The sequence below is a fragment of the Jaculus jaculus genome, chromosome 1 (genome assembly GCF_020740685.1).
Source record: "Jaculus jaculus isolate mJacJac1 chromosome 1, mJacJac1.mat.Y.cur, whole genome shotgun sequence".
NCBI classification, from domain to species: Eukaryota; Metazoa; Chordata; class Mammalia; order Rodentia; family Dipodidae; genus Jaculus; species Jaculus jaculus.
In genome coordinates, this window is record NC_059102.1 from 184,780,427 (window position 1) to 184,806,882 (window position 26,456).

The following is a 26,456-nucleotide window of genomic DNA, read 5'->3' on the forward strand; positions in this document are numbered from 1 at the left end:
CAAAAAACATACCATAGCCTGGACATTATTCCACATTAAAAATTTCCTACAGGTTGGGAAGATGGCTTACCAGTAAATGTGCTTGCTTGCAAAAGCCTTATGGCCTGGTTTCCATTCTGCAGTATTCATGTAAGCCAGGTATGTAAAACCATATGCACAATATGGCACATGTGTGTGGAGATTGCTTGAAGTGGCAAGAGGTCCTGGTATTCTCTCTCTCTCTCTCTCTCTCTCAGTGTCTCTCTTTCAAACAAATAAATAAAATATTTAATTTGGGGGACTCTGCAGAGATGGCTTAGTGGTTAAGACACTTGTGTGCAAAGCCTAAAAACCATGTTCAACTATCCAGATCCCACATTAGCCAGATGCACAAAGGTGAGGCAAGTTCAAGGTCACACATACCCACTAGATGACAAAAGCATCTGGGGTTCAATTGCAGTGGCTAAGGCCCTAGCAGGCCAATTTTCTTTCCCTCTCTTTCTCTCCTTCTCTCTAAAGCAAAAAAAGAAATTTAAAAAGAAATTTCCTCCACCAAACCATTTCCTCCAAAAGTTTTGGATTCAGACACACTCAAAGTTTTAAGATGTGGTCAGAGTGTAGGCTGTTTCTTTGTCAGATGTAAAACAAATGGTCATTAGCCAAGTTACTAAAACTGTCCTTCTCCACACAAACCTTATCGGTTTGACCTTAACTGGCTATAGTCATTGGATTCTCTCACCATTCTGATTTTCTAAACTGCTATCTGAATGCACCATTAAACTACAATTACAGCACTACAAAAAACTACTTTTGTAGCTTTCTAAATCTTCCACATTCCTCCTCCATATCAGTTCTAAAGACCATAGACATTATCAGGTTTATAGCAGAAACGGTTCTGCCTGCCTGCCCCACTTTCTGTATTAATTACTTGTTGCTGCTGCAAAATACCTGACAAAAGCAACTTGGAAAAGGGCTTGTTTTAGTTTGCAGTTGTAAGATGAAGACTGTCAAGGTGAGACAGCCTAGCGTGGAGGGTGTCCATAGCTGTGTTGGTATTAGATGGCAGGTCACATGGTGTCCATAATCAGGAAGCAGAGAGAGATACATGCTGATGCTCAGCTCACTTCCTCAAATTTATCTATTTATTTCCTTCAGGACACCAGCAAATGGAATAGATCCACCCACAATTAGGGTGTGTCTTTCCTCTTCAGTCAAACCTTTCTGGAAACATGCGCAGTCATGCCAAGAGGTGTGTCTCCTGGGTGATATTAAGTACAGTCAAGCTGACAAGGAAAATTGGCCAATGCAGTGTTCATAAGAAAATAGCTCCAGGCTACTTTCTCACTCTTTTCAAATTAAAGCAATTTCACAATAACAATTCATAATGAGATTTAGTTAAATAAAATGTTATTGAATGTATCATGTAGGTCTTGCACAGTGGAAGAAAATGTATGACCTTTCACAGGTTGCATATTATTGGGGAGAATGTAGTATATATTTTGTCATCAGATAGCAATATTTGCTAAGAGTTAAAACAAAGCAGCATATCATGGAAGCAAATGCTCTTTCTTGGTGGTGGTTTATACTCAGTGGGAGAGAACTACAGCTGATGACCATTACTTGTGCAAACACCTGATAAAGTGAGTGGGCCATCCAGATAAACAAGTGCTGATTATTCTAGGATAAGGAAACAGTAAAAGAGGAATAAGTGTCTCCACTATGAAGAATTACATTAATAAGAAAGCCTAAAAATAACTCCCAAAAAAACCCACAGAGAGATTCAGCTGATATGATTACTTATAAACATAAAAGAATAATTTGTACTAACAGTTTTTAGAAAACATTCTGAAGAGCAGGAAAAGTTAAATATATTGCTCATTTGCATTTAGCATTTTACATACCAGTGACAATGAAGTTAGTATATAAATACCAAAGAAAACATATTCTGATGCTGTGTTATGACATAAGGATAAAAGAAATCACAGGATTCCATGGCTTAACTTGAACTACCACTCATTTGACTTAAACAGACCAAAGTATGCATTGCTCATGAAAGGATTTATATGAATGAAATATCACAGACCTCAAAAACAGTGGATTTTTAGATGATTTATATTATGTTGTTCTTTATGTTATATTAGTTTTAACACTTACGATTTCATAGGATTCTACATAACATAATGGATTCCTGATCAGCAATATTTGATGAAACACTGGCTATTCTTTTGACAAATATTTAGTTAGTCCTTCTGGTTTATGCCTATGGACCTTTAATTTCCTGTGTGTGTAGATGAGAAATAGCATATATCTAGGTTTGGTTTGCAGTGAAGTAGAGTATTTAATATTTCAGATTGCTTAAGGTAATAAAATACAGACAATGATCAAGTGAAGAGGTGGATTAATGGTTAAGGAACTTGCCTGCAAAGCCTAAGGACCCAGGTTTGATTTCCCAGTACCTACTTAAGGCAGATGCACATGATGGTACAAATGTCTGGAGTTCATTACAGTGGCTAGAGGCCCTGGCATACCCATTCTCTTTATCTTTCTCTCTCTTCTTCTGTCTGTCTGTCTTGTTCTGCCTTTTTATTTCTCAAATAAATACATAATAAATAAATATTTTTTAAAGTACAGAAAATGAAAACATATATTTTTTTGTATTTCTTGCCTTCATTCCAAAGGGTTTGGGGATAACTCATAATTATTCACTACTATTTTAAGTCACTGACTACCTTTTCTTTGTATATTAACCAACAGATTTAAACAGACATTTATACATTTTTAGAAATATTTTCCATGAAAGTGTATATACTGTTTTCATTTTTCTGATATTATAGAAAGCAACTCTTATCATATTTCTACTCAAGATTCCTTAAGCTTGAGTTGCATGTCACTGAGAAATCAAGCTGGAGCTGAGCTGGAAACTTCTTTTCTGTTGATTAGCTGTCGAATGCTAGAAAGAGCTATGCAGCATGCAGCCTTAGGGGAGAGAGAATGCATCAATGGCATTGATCAACAGTAGACTCTGTAAGCCTTATGGTTGGCCAGGCTGGCTTAATGTGCCAACTGGTACAATAGTGGCATGTCTCTTATGAGAAAAAACAATTGCTCTCTGATTGGACTGGAGGCCTTCTCCTTGGGAGGGAATACATACCTAACACTGAAACCTAGTGGAAAGCCTATGGCTGGAGAGGTCCTAAGTCTTAGGGGAATAACAATTGCTATTGTCTTGCTAAATGTATGTATTATGCCCACCAAACTGTCTTATAAGCACTTTTAAAATATTTAAGTCTATACCCACATATTAATGCTACTCCCACTATTGGTTAGAGAAGTGACAGTGGAGTGTTCAGCACTGAGACATCTCTATTACATTTTCCAAGGCTCAGGGTCCATTGTAGAAGAGGTTATGTATGAATGTAAGAGCCAAAGGAAAGGTAATATAATGATGTCTTCCAAAATGATCATGATATTCATGACCTCACATTGCCTGACCTTACCTACACAAGAACTTCAAATAATAGGAGGAAATAATGGTTACATTAAAATAGGAGAGAAACTAATTGGAAAGAAGGAATTCAAAGGAGGGCGTATGTGGGAGCATACAAAAGGGAGTGGTCGCTGAAACATAACATAAAAAATTTAAAAACTATCATAAGGCATAAAAAAGAAAGTTTCTTAATTTTCACATTAAAAAGATGTACTACAAAGAATTATATGGCTATAAAAAAGTGTAATATGTATAAACTAAACTTATCTACTACAACATGCTAATAGCTGATACTTTAGAAGTATCCAATGAATATTTTTCTCTAAAATATGAAAAAAAAGTAATCAAAATTTAATGCAAGTGTGATTCTTCTAGAAAAATATGACTTCACATGTAAGATGTACAAAATCTTATGTTGTTAAAGATATAATTATAAAAATAAAATAAAATAATTAAAAAAGTTTAATTGTTCTGAAATGTGTGAAAAAACTGAGAGAAATTATAAAGATTCATGAAAAATATTATTTATCTTGGTCAAAGGTGTGTAATATTTATGGAGTTTACATAAAAGATTCTCTTAAAAAATAGTATACAATATTAACCTGATGAAAAGTTAAAATATGCTTTTTCTCATTTAAAGTGACAAAATTTTCATCCAATTTTTACATTCTGTTCTTTAGACCATGTAAAGAAAGTGTTTCAGTGTTTTATGTGCAGTGAGCCTAAAATGCAAAATAAGTATTGGGAATTATGTTATTATAATTATTTTAATAATTAATGGAACAATCATAATATCAGAATTCTTTTAACTATCATAATAAAAAATCATTCCAGGGCTGAAGCAGTTAAGCGCTTGCCTATGAAGCCTAAGGACCCCAGTTCGAGGCTCAATTCCCCAGGATACACGTTAGCCAGATGCACAAGGGAGTGCATGCATGTTCGTTTGCAGTAGCTGGAAGCCCTGGTGTGCCCATTCTCTCTCTCTCTGCCTCTTCCTCTCTCTGTCTGTTGCTCTCAAATAAATAAATAAAAATAAACAAAATATACTAAAAGAAAATCATTCCACCATGGAGCTGAGCTGAAAACCTCCTCCGTGTTTACTGTTGAGTATCACTGCTTGTGATTTCTCTTTCTCCAATTGAATTGCATGTAAGATAGCTTTTTACAGCTTTCTGTCAGCTGGTCTACATAAAGGAGGTTTACAACTCAGCTCCCACAGGATTTCTCAATGAACTTACAGGCTAAGTGTGTAGCGTCTTCAGCAAAAGGGTCTTATCATCTATTCCTAGGGGAAACCAAGAGCCTTGACAATGGTCTGTAATGTTTTGGCAGCATCAGGGACCTCTCTCGTCAATGATTCACTGGAAGGTGTCCCATTCCTGGCACTGAAAAATTTCTAGTACTAATCTGTGTTTCTAATTGGAGGAATTTTCTATGTGCACACACACACCTACAAACACACAAACATTACTCTCAATAAAAATGAAAATGTCTGAAATTTGTTTTGTTTGATGAACAGATAAATATTACAAATTTATTTGACTCCCAATGTATTTTTGTCTTATTTATTCTATATTTATATTTGAGCATTAGCTCATGAATGTAATTTCTCTATTGTATGTCAGTAATATTATACTATATATGAATGGTTAATTAATCCCTAAGCTAGCTTGAAGGCCTAATAAAGTTCTAAAGTTGCTGAGACAAACTGGCCTAAAACAGAGGCTTGAGAATGAAGGTCAAATTCCTTGGTAATAACATTTTCCCAGGATTTGGGCCTAAAAAATAAACAAACACCCATTCAATGTAAAGCCACTGTTCTACACAATAACATATTCATATCATGAAGACAGTGCAGTTTAATCTTAAATGTTACAGCTGTCTCATCAACAAGGAAAACAGCCTTGTTCCTATCTTCTTTTCTCTGACTTATATCCTTGCTTACATCTTTCTTGCTCTTCATGTTGTATAAATGTCTGCTCAGCTGTAAATATGCCACTGCTGCCTTAAGCCAGAGAACGGATTTAGTCACTTCACTGCTTGAACCTGACCCCTGCTCTGGGTTTCAGCTTCCACATCCCATGGGAAGGCTGTGGTGCCTCACAGTGTTTCAATAAACAGTCTCTGTCTATTGTGATCAAGTCTGGTGTGCTTTTCATGGGCATTTGTGAATTGAACCGCTGGGCATCAGGCTTTGAAAGCAAGCACCTTTAGCTGCTAAGATATTGCTTTACCACCCTTGTGAAGTTTTATTTTTTGAATGTAGTATTTTTGCTACTGATTATCCAAGCAAAAGTTTACATTGCTGTGAGAAATTTGAAGTGCCATGCATTTTTGCAATACAGTCCAGCAGTTCCTGTTTTTGTTTTGTCATTTAATACACATGTACTTTGGCCCTTTACTTCCATTGTATGGATTTCTTCTCATAGAAAAAACTCCATGTAAATTGGCTACAACATCAATTTATATTTATGGAGAAAAGAATGAATGAGGTGTAAAATCATGTTTTGGACATTGGTTAATTAATGTAATTATAGCATATCCACAAAATGTGTGATTATTTATCCATTATTTTTTTCATTATATCTATTGCTTCTTAGCGAATAGTGTGGTAAAATCTGGAAATAAAGTGATGAATAAAAATCCATAACTCCTTTAAAGTTACAGTAACATGATAGAATTGAGCCAATAAAATAATCAATTATATAATTACTGTGTTGGTGGTAAATCTATGAGAGGGAAATAAAAACAAAAAGATGATGGCCCAGGGCCTGGTAGCAAATGCCTGTTATCCTCACACCATACAGACAGAAGTAGGAGAACCTCTAGTACAATGCTTGTCTCAAACAAACAACAACAAAATTGAAAACAAGAACAACTAAAAGCACAGAAATCTGATGCTATAGGATTGATTAACGACTTAAGTAGGATGGAGTGAGGAACGAAGCTGTTCAGAAAGTTAAGGTGGCCAACCACTTCCTGCGTAATCATTTGTCATATGTATCCAAATGATCAACGTTCTTTGGAAATGTCTTCCTCATTGGCCACTAACTACTTTAAGCCATATAAGTAATCCCATGACCCTTTTTTACATTGTGTCAAAAATTACTCAACTCCATAGGAGCTTCTTCTAATTCATTCACTATCTTACAAACATTTCTTGCATTCATAGAATGTAAACCTGGGGAAATACATTTGTGTGTGTGTGTGTGTGTGTGTGTGTGTGTGTGTGTGCGCGTGTGCGCACACGCATGTGTAATTAACCCAGCATCCTCTTGACAGTTCTACAAACTCTTCTGTGATCTGTCTTTTATTTTTTAAATATTTTTGTTTACTTTTTTTGTTTACTTAAGAGCGACAGACAGAGAGAGAAAGAGGCAGATAGAGAAGGGGCATGCCAAGGCCTCCAGCTACTGCAAAGGAACTCCAGGTGCTTGTGCCCCCCATGAATCTGGCTAATGTCGGTCCTGGGGAATCAAGCCTTGAATGGGAGTCCTTAGGCTTTACCGGCAAGGGCTTTAGCTCTAATCCATCTCCCCAGCCCTGATCTGTCTTCACATGTAGGATGGTGATGGGTCTGAGCTCAGGTGCAAAAGGAGACTTAGAAAACATATAATTACACATATAGGCAGGAGACAGATGTGGATATGCACACATTTTTAAATAATATGTGACATTCTAGAGGAAACATGACCATGGCAAACACATTTTCTTCAGGGCCAGGAGCAAGGGTACTTAATTGAACATTTACTTGTATGAAATTAATTCTAGCTTACATACATGAAAGAATTCAAAGCTCTCCAAAATTTAATCATTAAATTTAAAAACAAATCTGATAATTTTTCCTTTAGGATTGTGAGAGTCCTATAAATCATTTGCAAATTTTATAAGTGAGAAAATATGCATGGTTCTCACACATGTATGAACTATTATTAAATACAATAGGCATCATTTAAATTTATGACTAAAATTTCATAAATAACCAAGGCTGGAATTTTGGAAAAAAAAATAATGAGAATAAAGCAAGTAAGATATTTTAGAAAAATGCATTGCAGACAACTGTGTGGTCTTATTTAGTTATTTTGTTAGAAGCTACTTGTAGGGCTTTTGATAGGTAATGGTAGCATAGTAGCCTTTTTTTTTTTTTTTTTTTTTTTTTGGTTTTTCAAGGTAGGGTCTCACTCTAGCTCAGGCTGACCTGGAATTAACTCCATTCTCGGGGTGGCCTCGAACTTATGACAATCCTCCTACCTCTGCCTCCTGAGTGCTGGAATTAAAGACGTGCACCACCACGCCCAGCTCTCAGTAAGCTTTTTTAATGATAGGTAGTTAACTACAGACTGGCCTGCACAGACATGGATGCCAGCTTGCCTATCTAGCAGGAGGAAAATCCTTGTCTGATTCAGCTATATCCAAGAGGGCTCCAGGCAAAAATTCCTCACCAACAGCTTCCTGCTTCTTCAACTTCCCTATGTACTAGCACAACTATAGGCTGTCCCTTATTTAGTCAGCCTCTTGAACTCACCAACAATACAGCTCTCTGTTTTACATACCTAAATCTGATCTGATGATGAGACTCAAACTAGTTGAATGTTTGATCCATACAAATGGGCCTGGCATATGTGTGTATATCTCTTCCTCTTCTTGCCTCTTGGGCCCTAGCTATTTTGCTCCTTTAGTAAGCTCTTGGCTATTTCCCAATGTGAGGGGTGTGGTGGTTTGAAAGTAAATGTGTATCCCCATAGCCTCATAACTTTTTGATTAAGAATAAGCTTCCTGCTTACTTCATCAGTAGCCTGCTGGAAGACGGGTAGACTCTTGGGCCCAGCTCAAAGATGTGTGGAGGGAGCACTTTGAGCTCCAGCAGTTCATACTTGCTTCCTTCTTTCCATAAACTCTGTCTATTGAGATATCTGTCCCAGCAACACTGAGGTGTCTACGCCATTTCTTGGCACCCAAATATCCCATGATCTTTCTTCACTGAATCTAGGTGGATTTTGATCTTTTGGGACTTGGGTACTGGAGGAATGTGAAGGGGCTTGGCGCTTGAGACCACAGAACTGTACAGAACAGAAAGCCAAATTTTGTACGCTATTCTGGTGAAAGTCTGAAAATGATAAATGCAGAGAGAATTGTGTTGGCTTATAAACTTTCAAAGGAGAAGGAAATATAGGAAAGAACCTTGTTGGAACTGAGCAGCTGGCATAAAGGCTGGCCATGTTCTGCTGCCCAGGCCCAGAGAGTTTGATTAAGGTTGGATTTAAAAGTAATGGATTGGTGCGCTTGGAGGGAGACATAGAACTGAAAAATGTATGGTTTATCACAGCAAAAATTAAAACTAGTTTAAACTTACTGGCACAGAGACAAGTTTCTGGTTACTGAAGCTGCAATCATTAAAGAGATCACCACCATCAGGGTGGGCCAACTGTTTTAAAGTAAAACAATGGAAAAATGCCTGAGAGTGAAATCCATCCAGAAAAGTCTGAATGAGTAAGAAGGAATCCTCTTTTGGTGGAAGAAGACCAAAGGGAAGAATTCTGAAAGGTCAAGGTCGAATTTATTTCCTCCTTGGATTAACAAACTGGCTGTGACTCTGCACACTTGATACTGATTTTGGAAGCATGAAAGTGCATAGAAGTGGGTCATGAAGTTACACAGTTCCAAAATCCACTGCTGGTATGTGGCATGGGAAACAGGATTGAAATAAATCCTGTATTAGAGGCCAACAAGGTCATATTGTAAGGATGGCCTGTGCTTTGCTGTGGCAACCTGAATATGTTTTGAATACACCAGGACTGTGCAAAGGTTACTATAGAGCACTGGTGGCTTTGGAAGAAAGTTTTCTGCTGGCTACTTAGCCCTGCTAGAGGGGTGGGAATTGAAAATCCAGAGACTAATATCACACTTTTTTGGATGTTGAACTTGAACTCCAGAAGTTTGATGATTACCTATAATGGTTATTGATTTTGTATTGGTCCAGCCTTTCTACTTATGCTTGATTTCATCATAAATCTTTACTCTGTGCCATTGTGTCTTGAATGTATACAACTTATTTTCATTTTATAGGACTCACAGTTAAGAGACAGTCTTGACTCTCAGAGGAGACTTGGGACTTTGTAACAATGTTAAAGTTGGTAAGGCTAGTGGAGACTTTTGTATTTGGATTGAGTATAATTTGCAGCTTGATATTGTCATGAGTCTATGGTGCAGAGGGATAGAATATGCTGGCTTGAATGTAAATGCATGCTCCTCATAGCCTTAGGGTTTAAGGTTAAGTTTCCTGCTTAAGTCTCCAGCCTGCTAGAGGAGGTGTTACTGGGGGTGGATCCTGGGGTCCAGCCATAAGGTATGCTTGAGGGAAGATCTGATTATATCCCAAAGGTATATGGAGAGAACAATTTGAGCTTGGGTGGTTTGTGCTTGCTTGTAGTACTGGATATTTGGTGGTTTCTCTCTGCTTGGATCTATGAAAGGGAGCCAGCATCTTCCACCACTGAAAGAAATGCCACTGGATCTGTAAGGCTAAAATAAATCACTTCCTCCCATAAACTGCATCTGCTTGGATATTCATTACAGCAATGTGGAACTGATTCAAAAAATAGGCTTTTATTGGTTTCCCCTTCTTTCCTAGTCTGGGAGGGGCGAGAATTTATTGTGGTCCAGGCACCTTTCTGCCATGTTTTAGTCATTTTCCTGCTTTGTTCTCTCTCTCTCTCTCTCTCTCTCTCTCTCTCTCTCTCTCTCTCTCTCTCTCTCTCTCTCTCTCTCTCTCTGTGTGTGTGTGTGTGTGTGTTTCAGACCTTTCTTTATCTGAAGGAAATTTTCTCCATTACCCATATCCCTTCTCAGCATGACTGACTGGCTGGTTGGGGAAAGGGAGAATTTCTTTTGGCTTGGTTTTCCATGCCAGCCTTCTCTACAATCCAGCTCTCCCTAAAATAAATCTCATAATTCATTCTTATGAGTCAATGTTCTAAATTCTTAGATAACTTGGATAAGGCCCCAAAATTTCATGTCCATGTGTGTTGGGTCTCCTGTATGTTTGTGGACATTTAATCCCTCCAGGCCTCCAAAATTCTGAATAGGTTTTAAGTGAAAGTAGATGTTCATATACCTCATATGGAACAATCTCAATCACACACAAAACAGCTTTGTGAGCTAAGATATCCAGTCCATAAACTGCTGCCCCTTTAATTTTTTTTTTTTACAACTTAGAGATAATAAATATTTGAAACTTTGAAATATTCAGGTCATATTTTAATACCATTTTATATTTATATATATATATATATATACACATACATGCACAGACTTATTTCATATGTAGAACTCTCTTTAGAACTCTTCTTGTCTATACCTGGGCATTGTGGCACATGCCTTTAATCCCAGCACTCGGTTGGCAGAGGTAGGAGGATCGCTGTGAGTCCAAGGCTACCCTGAGACTACATAATAAATTCCAGGTCAGCGTGGGCTAGAATGAGACCCTACCTTGAAAAACAAAATAAAATAAAAGTGAGAGAGAAAGAACTCTCTTTGTCTACACATAGTCAAATTAAAGATTCCAGCATAGCACTTTTGAAAAGGCTTAGATTTGAGGAAGTGTAGTTGTGATTTCTAAATTGCAAAGAACCCCCAAAATCTTATGTTTGCCTACTCTTGACAGCTTTGACAAATTACTGCCAAACACGCAAACTTTCTTTCAATCTTCATCCCTCCCTACTTCTTTTCCTTCCTTCCTTCTTTCCTGCCTTCCTTTTTGTGTGGGAACAATTTTACTATATAGCCCATCTATGTCTTAAACTTACCATCCTCATATCTCAGCCTCCCAAGTACATGAATTATAGGCACATACCACCATGTCAGGTAATATTTCTACTTATAAATGGAAGCTCAAAATTGTGAGGAGAAAATCCCTTTTTTTTTTTTTTTAATCTAATCAGAGCTACCTCTAAGGCTGTACTTCCTTGCATAGTACTTCAGAAGGTTTTGGAAGTATCAATTAGGTTTTGTTTAACTTCTAATAAAGGATACGCATTGGCAAGTGTATCTTGTTCTAAGACATTCAATGGATTTGAACCACTACTGTAAAAACAATAGCCATTATCAAATTTAAAAATCTTACTGCTTCTCTCAGGCCTCAGTAATGCTTTTGTCTTCTTGTTTTGACTTCCACTTTCATGAAGTGCCTTGAACCAGTCCCTCAATCTGTTTGCCACCTCTCTGAATTCCAGGTCACTGCATGCTGAAAACAAAGTGAAATAACATGTCTTTAATAATAATTTGTTAGAATGTCAATTCAAAGTCTCAAATTGTTCCTGAAATTTAAATGGTAGCACTAACTTAAAGAAAAATGAATGTCATAAAATGACTAACTGTGATTCAGCATTTCTCCTAGCTAAAAATAAATGTGTGATTCAAACATAACATGTGGTAATGACACGATATTGTATATTTTCAACAGAGTTATTTAGTAGAATTTGACTTCCACTTTCCATAGAAATAACTGTTGAGAATTCTTATTGTTAGCATCATAGAATGAGTCTTAAATTTTGTGAGAACTAAGTTACAGAAAGGTGACCATTGAGAAAAGAATGAGTTGAAAATTCAAAATGATTACTATAGCTATATCATCACCCAGATTATCTTTTATATTATATGCTATGACTCAGATGTGAATTTAGTATACCACAGACATGCATAAATGCATAAAACACCTAGGTTTTATTTAGTATATTCCTCTATATTTCTTGTATTTGTTAGCTTTTCTCCTTGTTGGAAATCAAATGGCAGACAGAACGAACTTAGGTAAAGTGTATTAGGGTCATGATTCAGAGATTCACTTCTTCATGGTGGAACAATCATGAAAATTATCATGTCTTGTCTGTTGTAATGTGATTGCTAGATATCTACTTCTTACTTGATATCAATGAAGAAGCAGAGACTGTGTGGAAGCAGGTTGAGTTTATAACTCTTAATGAACTCCCCTCAGTGATCCATTTCCTTCAGCAAAGCCCATCCTGCTAAAAATTTTGCAACCTCCAACAATAGTACTGAATGATAGAGATGAAAAGATGAAATACATAGCCAGGCATGGTGGTGCATGTTTTAATCACAGCACTCAAGAGGCAGAGGTAGGAGGATCGCCATGAGTTCAAGGACACCCTGAGATTATGTAATAAATTCCAGGTCAGCCTGGGCTGGAGTTAAACCCTATGTCAGAGAGGGAGGGAGGGAGGGAGGCAGAGAGAGAGAGAGAAAGAGAGAGAGAGAGAGAGAGAGAGAGAGAGAGAGAGGAAATATATGTACCTGAGGAATATTTCATATTTAAACCTTAAAACTGTTTAAATATGGAAAAACAAAATCTATGTTAGCTGATAAAAGTAAATACTGAAAAAATAACTAAAATGTAGTTCTCTTGTAAATTGCAAAACAAATAAAAACAAAGAGGCTGTGATGCACTTTTCATATCTGACAACTTTTCATACTAATAATATATTTCTTGATCTTTTAAATATTTTATTTATCTATTTATTAGAGAGAGAGAAAGAGAAAGAGAGAGAGAGAGAGAATGGATGCAATAGGGCCTCTAGCCACTACAAACAAACTCCAGATGCTTGTGCCACCTTGTGCATCTGGTTTACTTGGGTACTGGGGAGTAAAATCTGGGTCCTTTGGCTTTGCCTAGAAGCACATTAACCCCTAAGATATCTCTCCAGACCATGCTTTATCTTTTCTAAAAATAACTATTCAATGATATTAAATTACATGGTGTTATGTCAGGACAGGCTCGCAAAATGGAGTCACAAAGGAAAGCAGAATGGCAACAGGCATAAGGACTTGGATTATCCACATTCCTCAGAAACCACCCAACCATTATCCCTTCCTTGTCTAACAATGCCCCAGATCATTGATCATGGCTTCCTGCCCCTTATCTCCTAAATTGCCTAGTCAATGTTTTGGCTCACAGCCTGGCTATCTTAGATCTCCCCTAAAGAAATCTTTTTTATTCAGCTTTTTCCCTTCCTCTCTTTCCCCCAACTGAAGGCCTATAAAGCCCATTATCTGAAAACAGGTTGGCTGTGCTCCACTCTTGAGAGTCAGCCCTGGAAGCTCGTGCTTTTCCTGAATAAAAGCTTTTATCTTTGCCTCAAAGTGGTTTATATGGTATTGATCATTCCCACACCTTACACATGGGATTTAATAAGTAATCAATAATAAACATATATAATACATAAATAAAAATACCTTTTAATGCATTATATCTTAAGAATAATGAAACATGATATAATATGATATAAGGTAAGGTAATGAAATTTTTAGGACAAAATAAATAAGAACCTTGGTTAAAAAGAGGTTGTCCATAGCTGGAAATAGGAGCCATGTCAGAATCCTATGGAGACCAGGATCATGGACTTCAACAATGTCCCACTAGTCCTCAGCTGAAAGAGGATACGCCCATCAGAATCTCTCTTAAGGGTTGTAGGGATGGCTTAGTGGTTATGATGCTTGCCTGCAAAGCCAAAGGACCCATATCTATTCTCCAGTAACCAGGAAGAACCAGATTGCATAGGCATCTGGAGTTTCTTTGCAGGGCTAGAGGTCCTTCATTTTCTCTTTCTCGCTCTCCTTCTCCCTCTCTCCCTCCCTCCCTCCCTCTCTCTCTCTCTCTCTCTCTCTCTCTCTCTCTCTCTCTATCTATCTATATATATATATATATATAAAATCTCTCTTAAGTAACCATACTGATCCCCTTTAATCTATGCTGATCTCACTCTTCATTGGAGAATCTGTTTTTCTTTTGCAGAAGGCAGGGACAACCAACACCTACAAAAAAGACAAAAAAAGGGGGGCTGGAGAGATGGCTTAGTGGTTAAGCATTTGTCTGTGTTCGACTCCCCAGGACCCACGTTAGCCAGATGCATAAGGTGGTGCGCATTTCTGGGGTTGTTTTTCAGTGGCTGGAGGCCCTGATGTGCCCATTCTGTATCTATCTCTATTTGCCTCTTTCTCTCTCTGTCACTCTCAAGTAAATAAATAATTAATTTTTAAAAGAGACAAAAAAGGGCAACTGACTCCTCATCATGAGAAGGGCAGACTCTCACACATCAGAGAGGACCAAGGTGAAACCACAGAGGAATTGAAAAGACAAGCAAGAGATCTGATTCCACAGCTAGCCTGAGGGGATGGCAATAGACAATAAGTATAGTCATAACATACTAATGCAGAAATTCAGAAGTTGCTGAGATCTCAACACTAAAGTATATGTAAAACATACCAATCAAGGCCAGGGAATTTTTCAGAAGTGGGGACAGAAATGTGTAAGAGTACAAAGGGTGGGAGGGAATATCCAGAGGCGTTCCAAACACCACCACAATTGAGTGCTTGCTGCCCTCACAATGCATAACCCACAACACCATTGTGAATATCACCAAACCCATTGAGGAGTTCCCTAAGTAGAATGGGGGCAGGAGGAGGGAAATGGTATCCACACATGATATATCCATACAACATTTCTACTTAATTTTTAAAAAGTCTCTGCCAATACCCTGTATAGTAGATGGTAGAGTTTAACAAATCATTTTGGCATTAAAGTATATTTAAGTCAAGAATGAAGTCCCTATATTCTTCTATGAGTGGATGATATAAAATATTTCCACATGTCAAGAATAACAAATCAGGGACTTAGCAGTTAAGGTATTTGCCTGCAAAGCCAAAGGACCCAGGTTCAATTCCTAGGACCCACATAAGTCGGATACACAAGGAGCATCTGCGTCTGAAGTTCATTTGCAGTGGCTAGAATCCCTGGTGTGCCCATTCTCCTTCTATCTGTCTCACTTCTCTTTACTTCTCTCTGCTTGTAAATGAATAAAACTTTAAAAGACCAAGTAGTAATAATAAATAAATAAAATACATTATAAAAAGAATAACAAATCAGAATGCCTTCATATTTTTCAATTATCTTTTAAAAATTAGAATCATGATTATGGAAATATATTTCATATTTCTAACCTACAATCCTATATCCAGAAAAAAAACAAGGGAGGATAATCTGAAAAAATTTTTTTAGATACAATGATCAAAAATAGCATTTATGGAAAACATGGTGTATTAGAGAAGAAGTCTAAGGCATAGGGTGGGGAATTGTAAGGTGGAAGTAGGAAATTTGTAGGGAGATATAAATGCAAAATTCTAGGTGCATGTTGCTTGTGACATGGAGAGACAGATGGAAGTAGGACTAAATTTTATAGGCCAGGAGCAGGTGATAAGATAATAAATTATCATTACCTGAAAATAAATATTTGAACCCTAGCCTGGTATATATCTGTTACCTCTTGCAAAGGGCTTTTCCTTTCTTATAAACAAGAATGTCAAAGATACAGAAAAGTACTAAGATGGGTGAAATTGTTGACATATACACTCCTGCTTATGAGTCGTCACCCTCACTGGAAGAGCGTATAGAAGCTGATAACCTACCTCCACTTAGGACCACTGGACCAATGGAGAACGAGAGTGTAAGTATGAGGACATTTATTTTTACTACCAAGCCTTTGAATTTACACCTTTGAATTGTTGTATATATATATGATCTAAACTTTCCTTAAAAATCATTGCAAATGCATCTATCTTTAACCCGACATTTCTTTTTGTTTAAAGTGTATTATTCAGGAACATTACACATTTATAAACACATTCATTTAAGTGTGCAATATCAGTGGCATACTTGTTTAATACTTAATTTTAATAGCATGCTTATTTATAACAAATATGTATTATCAGAGATCTATTGATATTAATCACAGATATGATCTAATAAAGCCTTCACATTAGTGATGAAAGAAGCTCACTGTATTTCAAAAAGAAACAATAATAAAAAATATAGCTATTGGTGAAAAGAGCTAAGGAGCAGAAAAGTGCATTTAGCATGAATGTCTGTATAAGAAAAGAAAATGTATTTGCTTATGTATGTCTTAAATATCTGCATATGTGTGCATGTGACTGATACATTATTATGCCCACAAAGGAATTTGACAGACAGTATTTAAAAACATAAAGTAGTTTTCAATATACACACATTTATACTTTCATAAGTCAAGACCTGTTAAAGCCTTGCCTGTTAAAAACCAATATAGGGCTGGAGAGATGGCTTAGCTGTTAAGTGCTTGCCTGTGAAGCCTAAGGACCCCGGTTCAAGGCTCAATTCTCCAGGACCCATGTTAGCCAGATGCACAAGGGGGCGCACGCGTCTGGAGTTCGTTTGCAGTGGCCAGAGGCCCTGGCGTGCCCATTCTCTCTCTCTCTATCTGCCTCTTTCTCTCTCTCTGTCTGTCGCTTTCAAATAAATAAAAATAACCCAAAAAACCCAATATATATTAAAATATTTTAACTGAATTTTGTCCAACTTGTGATGTATTCTCAAATAACACTCAGCAAATAACAAAATTTTGTCAAATCAATTACTGTTTAAGGATGGGTGCAGATTGATATGAAACATTCTGTTGTGTAAATAATTTTAGGGAAATCTAATGATAGACTGCTTACTATGTTTTTTATAGTGGAATCATGGTGACAGTGCATGGTTATTCAAAGTAAATGGCATGCTTAAGACTAAGAGGACATTATAAAAATTATTCAAATGTGAGACCTTATACATGTTATTGCATATAATACCATAGTTTAACTTTGAAAATAAGCTGATACTTACTACTGTTGTGATCTTAGAAATTAAGAATCTATAGTATTATAGTAATGATTATAAGTGATAATAGTACATGTATAATCTGATGAGTATTTAAATATTGATACTTTTTATAAAAAATTACAAAAACTGCTTTTGTATCACTTTGAAATGTAAGGATCCTGGACCTTAGACTGAAGGATGTAACTGATGTCAGAGAGGTTAGTAGCAGAGCCAAATTGAGCATTAAGAATGTAGACTTCAGAACCTGAGGTCTAAATCATTATAGCAAAGCAACACAGGTATTAGAAAGGAAATAAACAAAGTAGTGAACTTAACGCTTTCATTTAAAAATACTTTATTTATTTGATAGAACAAGAGAAAGAAGGAGTGGAGAGAGACAAGCAGAGAGATTGAGATTGGGAATGCCAGGGCATCTAGGCACTGTACACATACTCCAGATGCATGTGGATCACCTAAGGTCAAATAGTAGCTTTATCCCCCCTATTTTTCAAGAGTTTTTATAAAAAGACTTTTTTTTAGAAAAAATATCTTGGATTCATTTGGCATTAAATTAGTTTTTGAGGTAAGCCCAAAAGACTGGCCTTTTTTTTTTTTTTTTTTTTTTTTTTTTTAATGAGAGAGGCAGGGGAGCGGGGAGTTGGAGGAGAACAAACACATCAGGGCCTCACGCCACCGCAATCAAACTCCAAATAAGTGTGCACCCTTGTGTGCATGTGTGATCTTGAACACTTGTGTTACTGTGTGACTGGCTTATGTGGTCCTGGGGAATTAAACATGAGTCTCTTGGCTTTGCAGGCAAGCATCTTATCCACTAAACAATTTCTCCAGCTCTTAATTTTTTTTTTAATTTTAAAATCAGTTTCATATTTGATTTTAATATCAAGCCCATAAGTTTAGGGAAAGGATTATTATCTTGGCTTTTAACAGCTGTGGAAGCTGGTATGCAGAAATAGCTGTCTTAAATTTCATTATGGGAAATGAACTACAACATTGCACAGTACTCATTAACCTAATTATATTTGCAATAAGAATGAGTAACAGAATAGAAAACTATACTAAAACAATAAATGTGATTTTTAAATTAAAATTCAACAAGTTAAAAGTTGAGCTTCAATTCCTGATTCTTCAGTTTGGCCAGAGTACTAACCATGGCATGATGTCAAATAAAGCAAACAAGTCAAAGAAGAACTCTTGGAAATTAACCATATATATATATATATATATATATATATATATATATATATATGTCTTAACTTCCAAGAGCTCTTCTTCATATAGCTATATCTCTCTCTCTCTCTCTGTGTGTGTGTGTGTGTGTGTGTGTGTGTGTGTGTGTAACAATATTTTTAGGTAGGCTCCCACTCTAGCCAATGATGAACTGGAACTCTGTAGCTCTAAGCTGGCCTTGAACTCACAGCAATTCTCCTACCCTCTGCCTCCCAAGTGCTAAGATTAAAGGTGTGCACCACTACATTTGGCCTAAAATACTATAATATAGTATTTAAAAGGAAGGAAATCAGGCAGAGAAGATCATAAAAAAGAAAAATGATATGCATTGAGGTGTCTCTAAATCTAATATCTGATGTAGAAATTTTTAAGTGTTTTACACAAAACGTATACACACAAACACATATATACACACAGAGGACAGCTGTAAAATTTAAAACATGAAATAAAAGAAGATCACAAATGTTTTTAAAAACTAGAAAGAGACAGTAACAGCGATTAGTTCCCTACAAATGCAAACAATGAGCTTGGGATCTTAGACATAATTAGATATGATAGATTGGCAAAGATAATGAAGCATGAATTTTAATGAATTTTAATGGAGCATTCCCTATCCATGTATCAATGAGACCAGGTATAAAAATTGCATGTTTAAGTGCACAAAATTTAAAACATCTGTGTCCCATACCTTCATGAAGACAAGTTATAGCAAGATTTCAAAGGACGCTCAGGAAAATAGCCATGAAATTTATAAAAGAGAGCCCAATTCAGGGAAATGTAAGGACTAAAGAATTCAAATGCTGTGTAGGGTATATAAAGTAATTTATAAAATAATATAGCCACAATAAAGGAGTTGGAATTTTTTATTTAAAAAGATGGAATGTATTTAAAACTATTAAGATAGAAAATGTGGTCATACTGATGAAACCAGCATATATTCTCACACTTCCATGAACACTTTTACCATCTTCAAGACAGGTAACCTAACCCATGTTACAAAGAATTCACATATGCCTCAGTACTTATACAATGTAATGTAAGCAACATTAGTTTGATTACTAAATATTGCAACTTGTTCCTCTGAACCTGGAGAGGAAGTGAAGGTGTGAGTGAAAAGGGCAATGAGAATATCTTCATTTTGCAAAATTAAGAAGTCTGAGATATTGCCTGTCTATAGGGAAACTGTTTTTTTTTTTTAACAAACCATTTTTTTTTGCTTGTATTACTAATAAGTTTTTCCCCTTTTTAAATATATTTCTATTTTTATTTATTTATTTGATAGAGAAAGAGACAGAGAGAAAGAATGTGCACACCAAGACCTCCAGACACTGCCAAAGAACTCCAGACACATGTGCCACAAGGTAGCTTACATGGGTCCTGGAGGATTAAACTTGAATCCTTTGGCTTTTCAGGCAAGTGTGTTAACCACTAAGCCATCTCTCCAGCCCAAGTTTTTCCTTTTTAAGTTGTAGGTGTGTCAAGTAGGTATTAAGAAGCTGGACATAGAAATATTGGTACATAGTACTGAAGTGAAATATGCTGTTATTGATCAAATCAGACAATCTACAGGTGATATGTGGATAGCCATTTCACAAATGGGCTAATCTTGAGGTCAGGAAAACCTGCAGCAGTTGACAATAATCATCCCAGGGAGCCAGGTTAGCAGATGGAACTGTCTGTTGCCATTAAAACTCCTTCTAAACCACTGCACTGGTCAAATTTACATGTGAAATTCAGTAATAGATTCACAATCACAGTACTCAGGAAGCTGAAGCAGGAAGATCATAACTTTTAGGCCAAACTACTTCTCAGTGAATTGGACAGCTTGGGTTACATAGTGAGATCCTATCTCACAAACCAAAACCACAGAACAATAGTACTCAGTAGTAAAGTGGCATTCATCCTACCCTTATTTCTCCTTCAGGGAGAAGTTTGAGGAACACACTCTGTAGATGAGGTCTAAGGCAGCACAATTCACATGGGTTGATCACATTCATTCTTAACTTCCAGTATTACATATTAGTCTTAGGAAATTGGTTACCTTGTCCACATCAGAGGTAAACAGTGGCAAGTCTGATACTCCAAAATCAGAACATTTTTTTTCTATGTTAAACTAGCATCATTTCCCTACCAACAACCAGTGTAACATAACAATGATTAAGCATTATGAGAAAAATAAATTCACATTTCAGATTCTTAGCACTTAGTTATAATGAGACTTGGAGAGATTACAGGAACATTTCATTGTCTTTCTTAGCTTTCGGCACCCTGAACTAGTAGCATTCATTAAAAATAATATTTAGGCATAAAATTTTTTAAATGATTTTTTATAATCTTCCATGTAGGGCTTTTTGGCCCAACAATTAACACACTTAATTTCAAATTGGCAATGATTTATATACAATAATTGGACAAATCAATGGTTGTTGCCAAGTTGGAAACTACATGTTTCTTAAAGTTTAAATAATTTTATAAATATAAATTTAAAAGTTAACAAAGGCTGTTTCAACTTATAAATATTATTTATTTTTGATAATTCATGTTTCTTTTTAGTTTGTATATTAGAGTTGTTAAATGTTTTCATGTCTAAAGACATTGTATAGATTTTGATATTAGTAAATTATAAACTCTTTGAACTTGCTAAAAATTTGTTAAAATGGCCTTGATTCATTCATTATGTGTTAAATGTTTATGTACCCTCAAATTCATATGTTGAAATCTAGTCCCCACTGGTTATGAAATTCAGAGGTGAACCTCTAGAATTGAATTAGTGTGCTTGCATGAGATATTCCTGGGCGGTCTCTTGGCCACTAAAAGATGTGGCAACGTAGCAAGAGGACTAATAGGCACCTAGAGGCAGCACTTTAGCACATACTGAATTTCCAGGCCCCAGAATTCTGAGAGATAAATTTCTGCTTATAAATCTTGCCTCAGCAGTCTCTCTTATAGAAAACCAAGTAGATTGACACTATGCAATTTGTTATTATAAAGCATGCTAATTTATTAGAGAATGAATAGGTACCTGATGTCTGCAAATAGAAGTTGCTAATCAATAACACAATACCATGAGAAAGCTCAGATACATGCATAGAGTCCAGTCCCAGAAGACACAACAGATGTTTGAAACAAGAAACAATCTGCTTTGTTACTGTACATTTTCTTAAAGAAGATTTTATAATTTTCCTTCCAATTGATTCTCACTTGTATCAGGCTTGATTTATAAAGTTTTTAAAAACATTCTTGGATTATTCATTCTTATTAAATAGAAAAGAGTTGCCTTAGGTAAATGGATGCTGAAATTAAGTTGTTTAATTTTAATGCACTCATAAAGGTTAGCTAACAAAATGCCAATCAGAGCTTTATATCAGTCACCACACTCGTTTTTAGTAATAAATTTCCTAAGCCTCAGATTGCTTCCCTTTCTTTTCTTCCTTTCCAAGTTCTTTCCCTCCTTTCCCCTTCCCCCTTCCCCTTTTCCTCTGTCCTTTCCTTCCTTACTTTCTTCATTGTTAAAATAGGATGGTTTTCTTACAATTGGAAAATTAAGTTGGCAAGCGTGGGGTAATTAAATTCTTGCAATTTTTGCCACTTTTGTGTCTGGCTGCTACATGGGACCAGGAGATTCCAACAAGTGTTCTCTGGCTTCGTAGGCAAGAACCTTAACCTCTAAGCCAGCCCAACAATGTGTTTTTAAATATTATTTATTACTTATTTGCAAGCAGAGACAACAGAGAAAAGAGAAGAAGATGGTGTACCTAGCCACCCTAAGCATGCACCACTTTGTTCATCTGGCTTTATGTAGGTACTGGGGAATCAAACCTGAATTTTTAGGCTTTACAGGTAAGGACCTTAATCACTGAGCCATTTCTCCAATCCCAAAAATGTTTTAATTGTAATTTTCTCCAGATACCCTATTTTTGTCTCTTGTGCTTTGTAACATTTTCTTCTTTTTATTTTATTTTATTTATTTTATTTTTTTAATTTTTATTAACATTTTCCATGATTATAAAATATATCCCATGGTAATTCCCTCCCTCCCCACCCCCACACTTTCCCATTTGAAATTCCATTCTCCATCATATTACCTCCCCATTACAATCACATTTTCTTCTTTCAACTAGTCCTTTTATTATTATTACATTTTTAAAAATTTTGCCCTCCTTCATAATCCATGATGACACATTGATGGATACATCCTATGCAGGTAATGACAAGTGCTGTGAGATCAGAAAGAAATAAGTGAGCCCTTTTCTCCCCCCAGAAGTCAGCATTCCAATGTACTCCCTCTGTTCTTTTGACATTACTTTCTTCCAGCCTCTCTTTGGCAGTGTTCTCTGAGCCTTTCACTGGGTAACAAAGATGTGGTGGTTAGTGCTCAGCACTCAACAGTTACTGAGAAGTACAATTCTATTCTTCTGATGAGCATGCTCACAAAGTATTTGCTGTGATTGATATTTATTTATTGACTTACTTAGTTTACAATGCTGTAAATAAAACCCAGGGCCCTGTATGTGTACCATTGCACTACATTTTCAGTCCTTGATATTTTCTTATTCAAATTATATATGACATACATGACTTCAAATATATACTTACAGAAATGAAATTACATTATTTTGAAGAACTTACACAACCTTTTAGGTTAGTTTTGGATTATATCTTTCAAAATGTCCAATACTAGGCTCCTCCAACCTTTCATATTTACTTGTTACTTTGTAATTTAAAAGGATATATGTGAACCAATTTCAAGTTGTTGGACATTATATATTATAGTTCACATTATATGAATGCTGTTAGCTTTTTTACATGATTATATAACAGCATTAAAATATAAATTATATTAAAGAGAAAGAAGATGAAATAAAAATACTTAACATTGCCACCATAAGGCAACTAACTATAACTGTACATCTTCTATTTATGTATGATATAAATTTGATTACATGCAACAATGTTTTTTTCTTCTCCTTTGCATGAAAATATAAGACAAAAATGCCCTTAAATTGTGAAAATATTTGAAAATTAAATGCCTGGCTGAAATAAAATTTAATTTTGTCAATTTATCATGATTTACAAATACTCCAACAAGGAATATCATATATCAATTATAAATATATAGTTTCTAATTCCTGTTTGCAAAAAGAACTTGGGTGAATTTTTGACATTTATTAAAATTTTCCTACATTGTTATTATTTTAAATGAGCACGTGGAAAGTTTGCACATTGCATTTCCTCTTCTTCTCAATTTTTTTCCATTATTTGTGTTGGGATGCCTCCATATCAACTTTTATTGCTCTTCATGGAATGCACAACACACTGTCAGAGATGGTAGCCATTCGACTCCTTGTACTGTGCTAGGACACCTTCCTCATATGGAACTGCTGACCTGCTGTCCCTTTTTCCCTCACGTGTCAGCACGTAGTGATCACTGTCTCATTCTTTTCCTATGAGATCTACAGGTTGGGATGACCACATGAGTTAAAACAGGCAATATTTATATATTCACACAGGGTTCATTCACTTAACATAATGCCATGAAGTTTCCCCCCATCTTTTTGTTGTTATTTTCTTAGAAAAATTTGAGAAATGGAGTTGTTGGGTCAAAACAGATGTTCATATGTAAGTTTTTGACACATATAGAGAATTTGCTTCTGTAACATAGAAACATTTAAATCCATAAAATATTTTTAAATATTTAATATGTGCATCATTGTGTTTATAATATGTAAATGAATTGCTGAGAACTATAGTATAGATATATAGCAGTTTCTACATATTCAGTAAAGGTTAGACAAAGCCCTTTACAATAAAACTACCATAAAGGGTACCATTCATTTATTTATCCAGAACAGTTGAACTGGAAGTGATCATGACATGGGACTTCCACATAGAAACTGAGGCTAGATCAGGAGGAAAGCTAAAAACAGAAGAAAAAAAAAAGCTCTTCTAGGTTTTCCTCCATTGGTAATATGTTATCACTACCTTGAGAAGCACTACAGGTACACATGACAAAAAAAGAACATGCGTTATAGAAAATATGAATTTAAGAAGAGAAGATTTTTCTGCTTAATTGTTAAATGATACTGGATATTTTGAAGGCATATAAAAGTGATTTTTTTCACCTACAGAAATTGATTTAAACAACAGACAATTTGGGCTGGAGGGATGGCTTAGTGGTAAAGATATCTGTCTGCAAAGCCTAACAACCCAGATTCTATTCCCCAGGGCCTACGTAAGCCAGATGCACAGGGTTGCTCATGCATCTGGAGTTTGTTTGCAGTAGTTGGAAGCCCTGGTGGGCCCATTCTCTCTCTCTCTTTCTCTTTCTCTGTCAAATACATAAAAATAAAATATAAAAAAGAAAAACAGAATATACATACACAAATATTCAAGATATAAAAAAAAAGTTTAAGAGAACAACTTAATATGAACTTACAAAAAGATGAGCACATCATTGGCTGGATCAAAAGACAATGTTTTAGGCCATTTATGTGGTTATAACAAAATACCACAGAGCATATGTGTGACAAACAACAGTACTGCTGCTGCTCAGTTCTGGAGGAAAAGACCCCATTACAGGTTCCAGAAATTCAGCATTTTTGAGTGTGGTGAATGCTTGCTTTCTCCCTAGACTTTTTTTTTTTTTCTATATCCTCACAAATGACAAGGTATGGGGATAAGCTTGGGCCTCTTTGTAAGGCCCCTAATTCCACTCATGAGGGCTCCACTGTCATAAACTCATCACCTTTCAAAAGGCCAATTTGAAACCCATCCATTCCTTGGTAATTAAGATTTCAGTGCATGAAGATTGGGGTATTCACATCTTCAGTCCACAAACTTCCTTATCCATTTACAGACACATGAGTATCCAATTACAGAGTGAAATGCAAGTGACTCATTCCAGAACATGTTTGAAGAATTTACAATGATTTGTTTATCAAAACTTTTAGGTTAAAAATTCTTCTAATTTGTAGTAGACAGCTTCAGGCTCACTGAGATGAACTTCCAAAGCAGGCACAGTTGTGGAAGAAGGGATATTTATTGTAGCTTACAGATCCAGATAATTGTAGAAAAAGTTGGCCCCCTCTTAAAGGATCAGGCAGTGAGAGAAAAAGACAAAAGAGAAAAGCAAAACCACACAGCACACTTCAGGAACTCCAAGAGGAACTCAGGCACTTGCATATCTTTAGATTGGAATGTCAAATCCACCACCACACCTTAAGCCAGCCCAGTGACGCCTCCTTCATCCAGGGGCCTGCAGATCTAAATTACAAACTTTAATAAAAGACTGAATATACTGGGGCCCATCTATTCAAAGTACCACATAATTCTTCTAGGCTTTGTGATAAAAAAGGACAGATGGATGTTAAATAGATCCTGTACAAATAGTGTAACCTTGTTTTTGCTGCATACCTCATTGCTTTATCTGACCAAGGTAAAATAAACTTGCTTGTTTTCATAAAATCTCAAAATCAGGTACAATTCTCTCCAAATTTCCTATGGGAATCAAGACACACAGTCCTAAATACACACAGGTATCTTGGAAAATAGTTCCTTGCCAAAGATTGTTTCAGTCTGAGTATGCTATATATCAAAATCATGCTAACATTTTAAGAGATAAATCATGAAAGTAAAATTCAACATGGCCATAAATTACAGTTTTATTAAAACAAAAATAACAAATTTTATAGCTATTATAATATTGCATCCAGGTGTGGTGACACATGCCTTTAATTCTAGCACTTGAGAGGCAGCGGTAGGAGAATTGCCATGGGTTTGAGGCCACCCTGAGACTACATAGTGAATTCCAGGTCAGCCTGAGCTAGAGTGAGACTCTCCCTCAGGAAACAAAAAACCAAAAAAATATATATTGATGTTCACAAGGCCATTTAAAACTTTGTGCTTCATAAGTCATTTACTTTGTGAGGGCCAGCCTTCTGATGTAGGTATTCTATGCAGACATCATTTAGTTGAGACATTAGAGAATATGTGTTGAATAGAAGGGTCTCTCTGAGCAGGCATCTGGGTGGCAGTAACACATGATTCATTATTTTCTGACAGTAA

The 26,456-nt window shown here is 36.0% G+C and overlaps 1 protein-coding gene across 3 annotated transcripts in view; it reads right to left on the bottom strand.

Annotated features, from left to right (window-relative positions):
• Positions 1-26,456, bottom strand: part of Spock3 (SPARC (osteonectin), cwcv and kazal like domains proteoglycan 3) — a 413,063-nt gene that overhangs the window by 25,292 nt on the left and 361,315 nt on the right. For all 3 annotated transcript variants that reach the window (XM_004657152.2, XM_045142135.1, XM_045142136.1), the window contains one exon: positions 11,589-11,708. In XM_004657152.2, the coding sequence (XP_004657209.2) occupies positions 11,589-11,708 (120 nt within the window). The remainder of the gene's footprint in view (positions 1-11,588; positions 11,709-26,456) is intronic.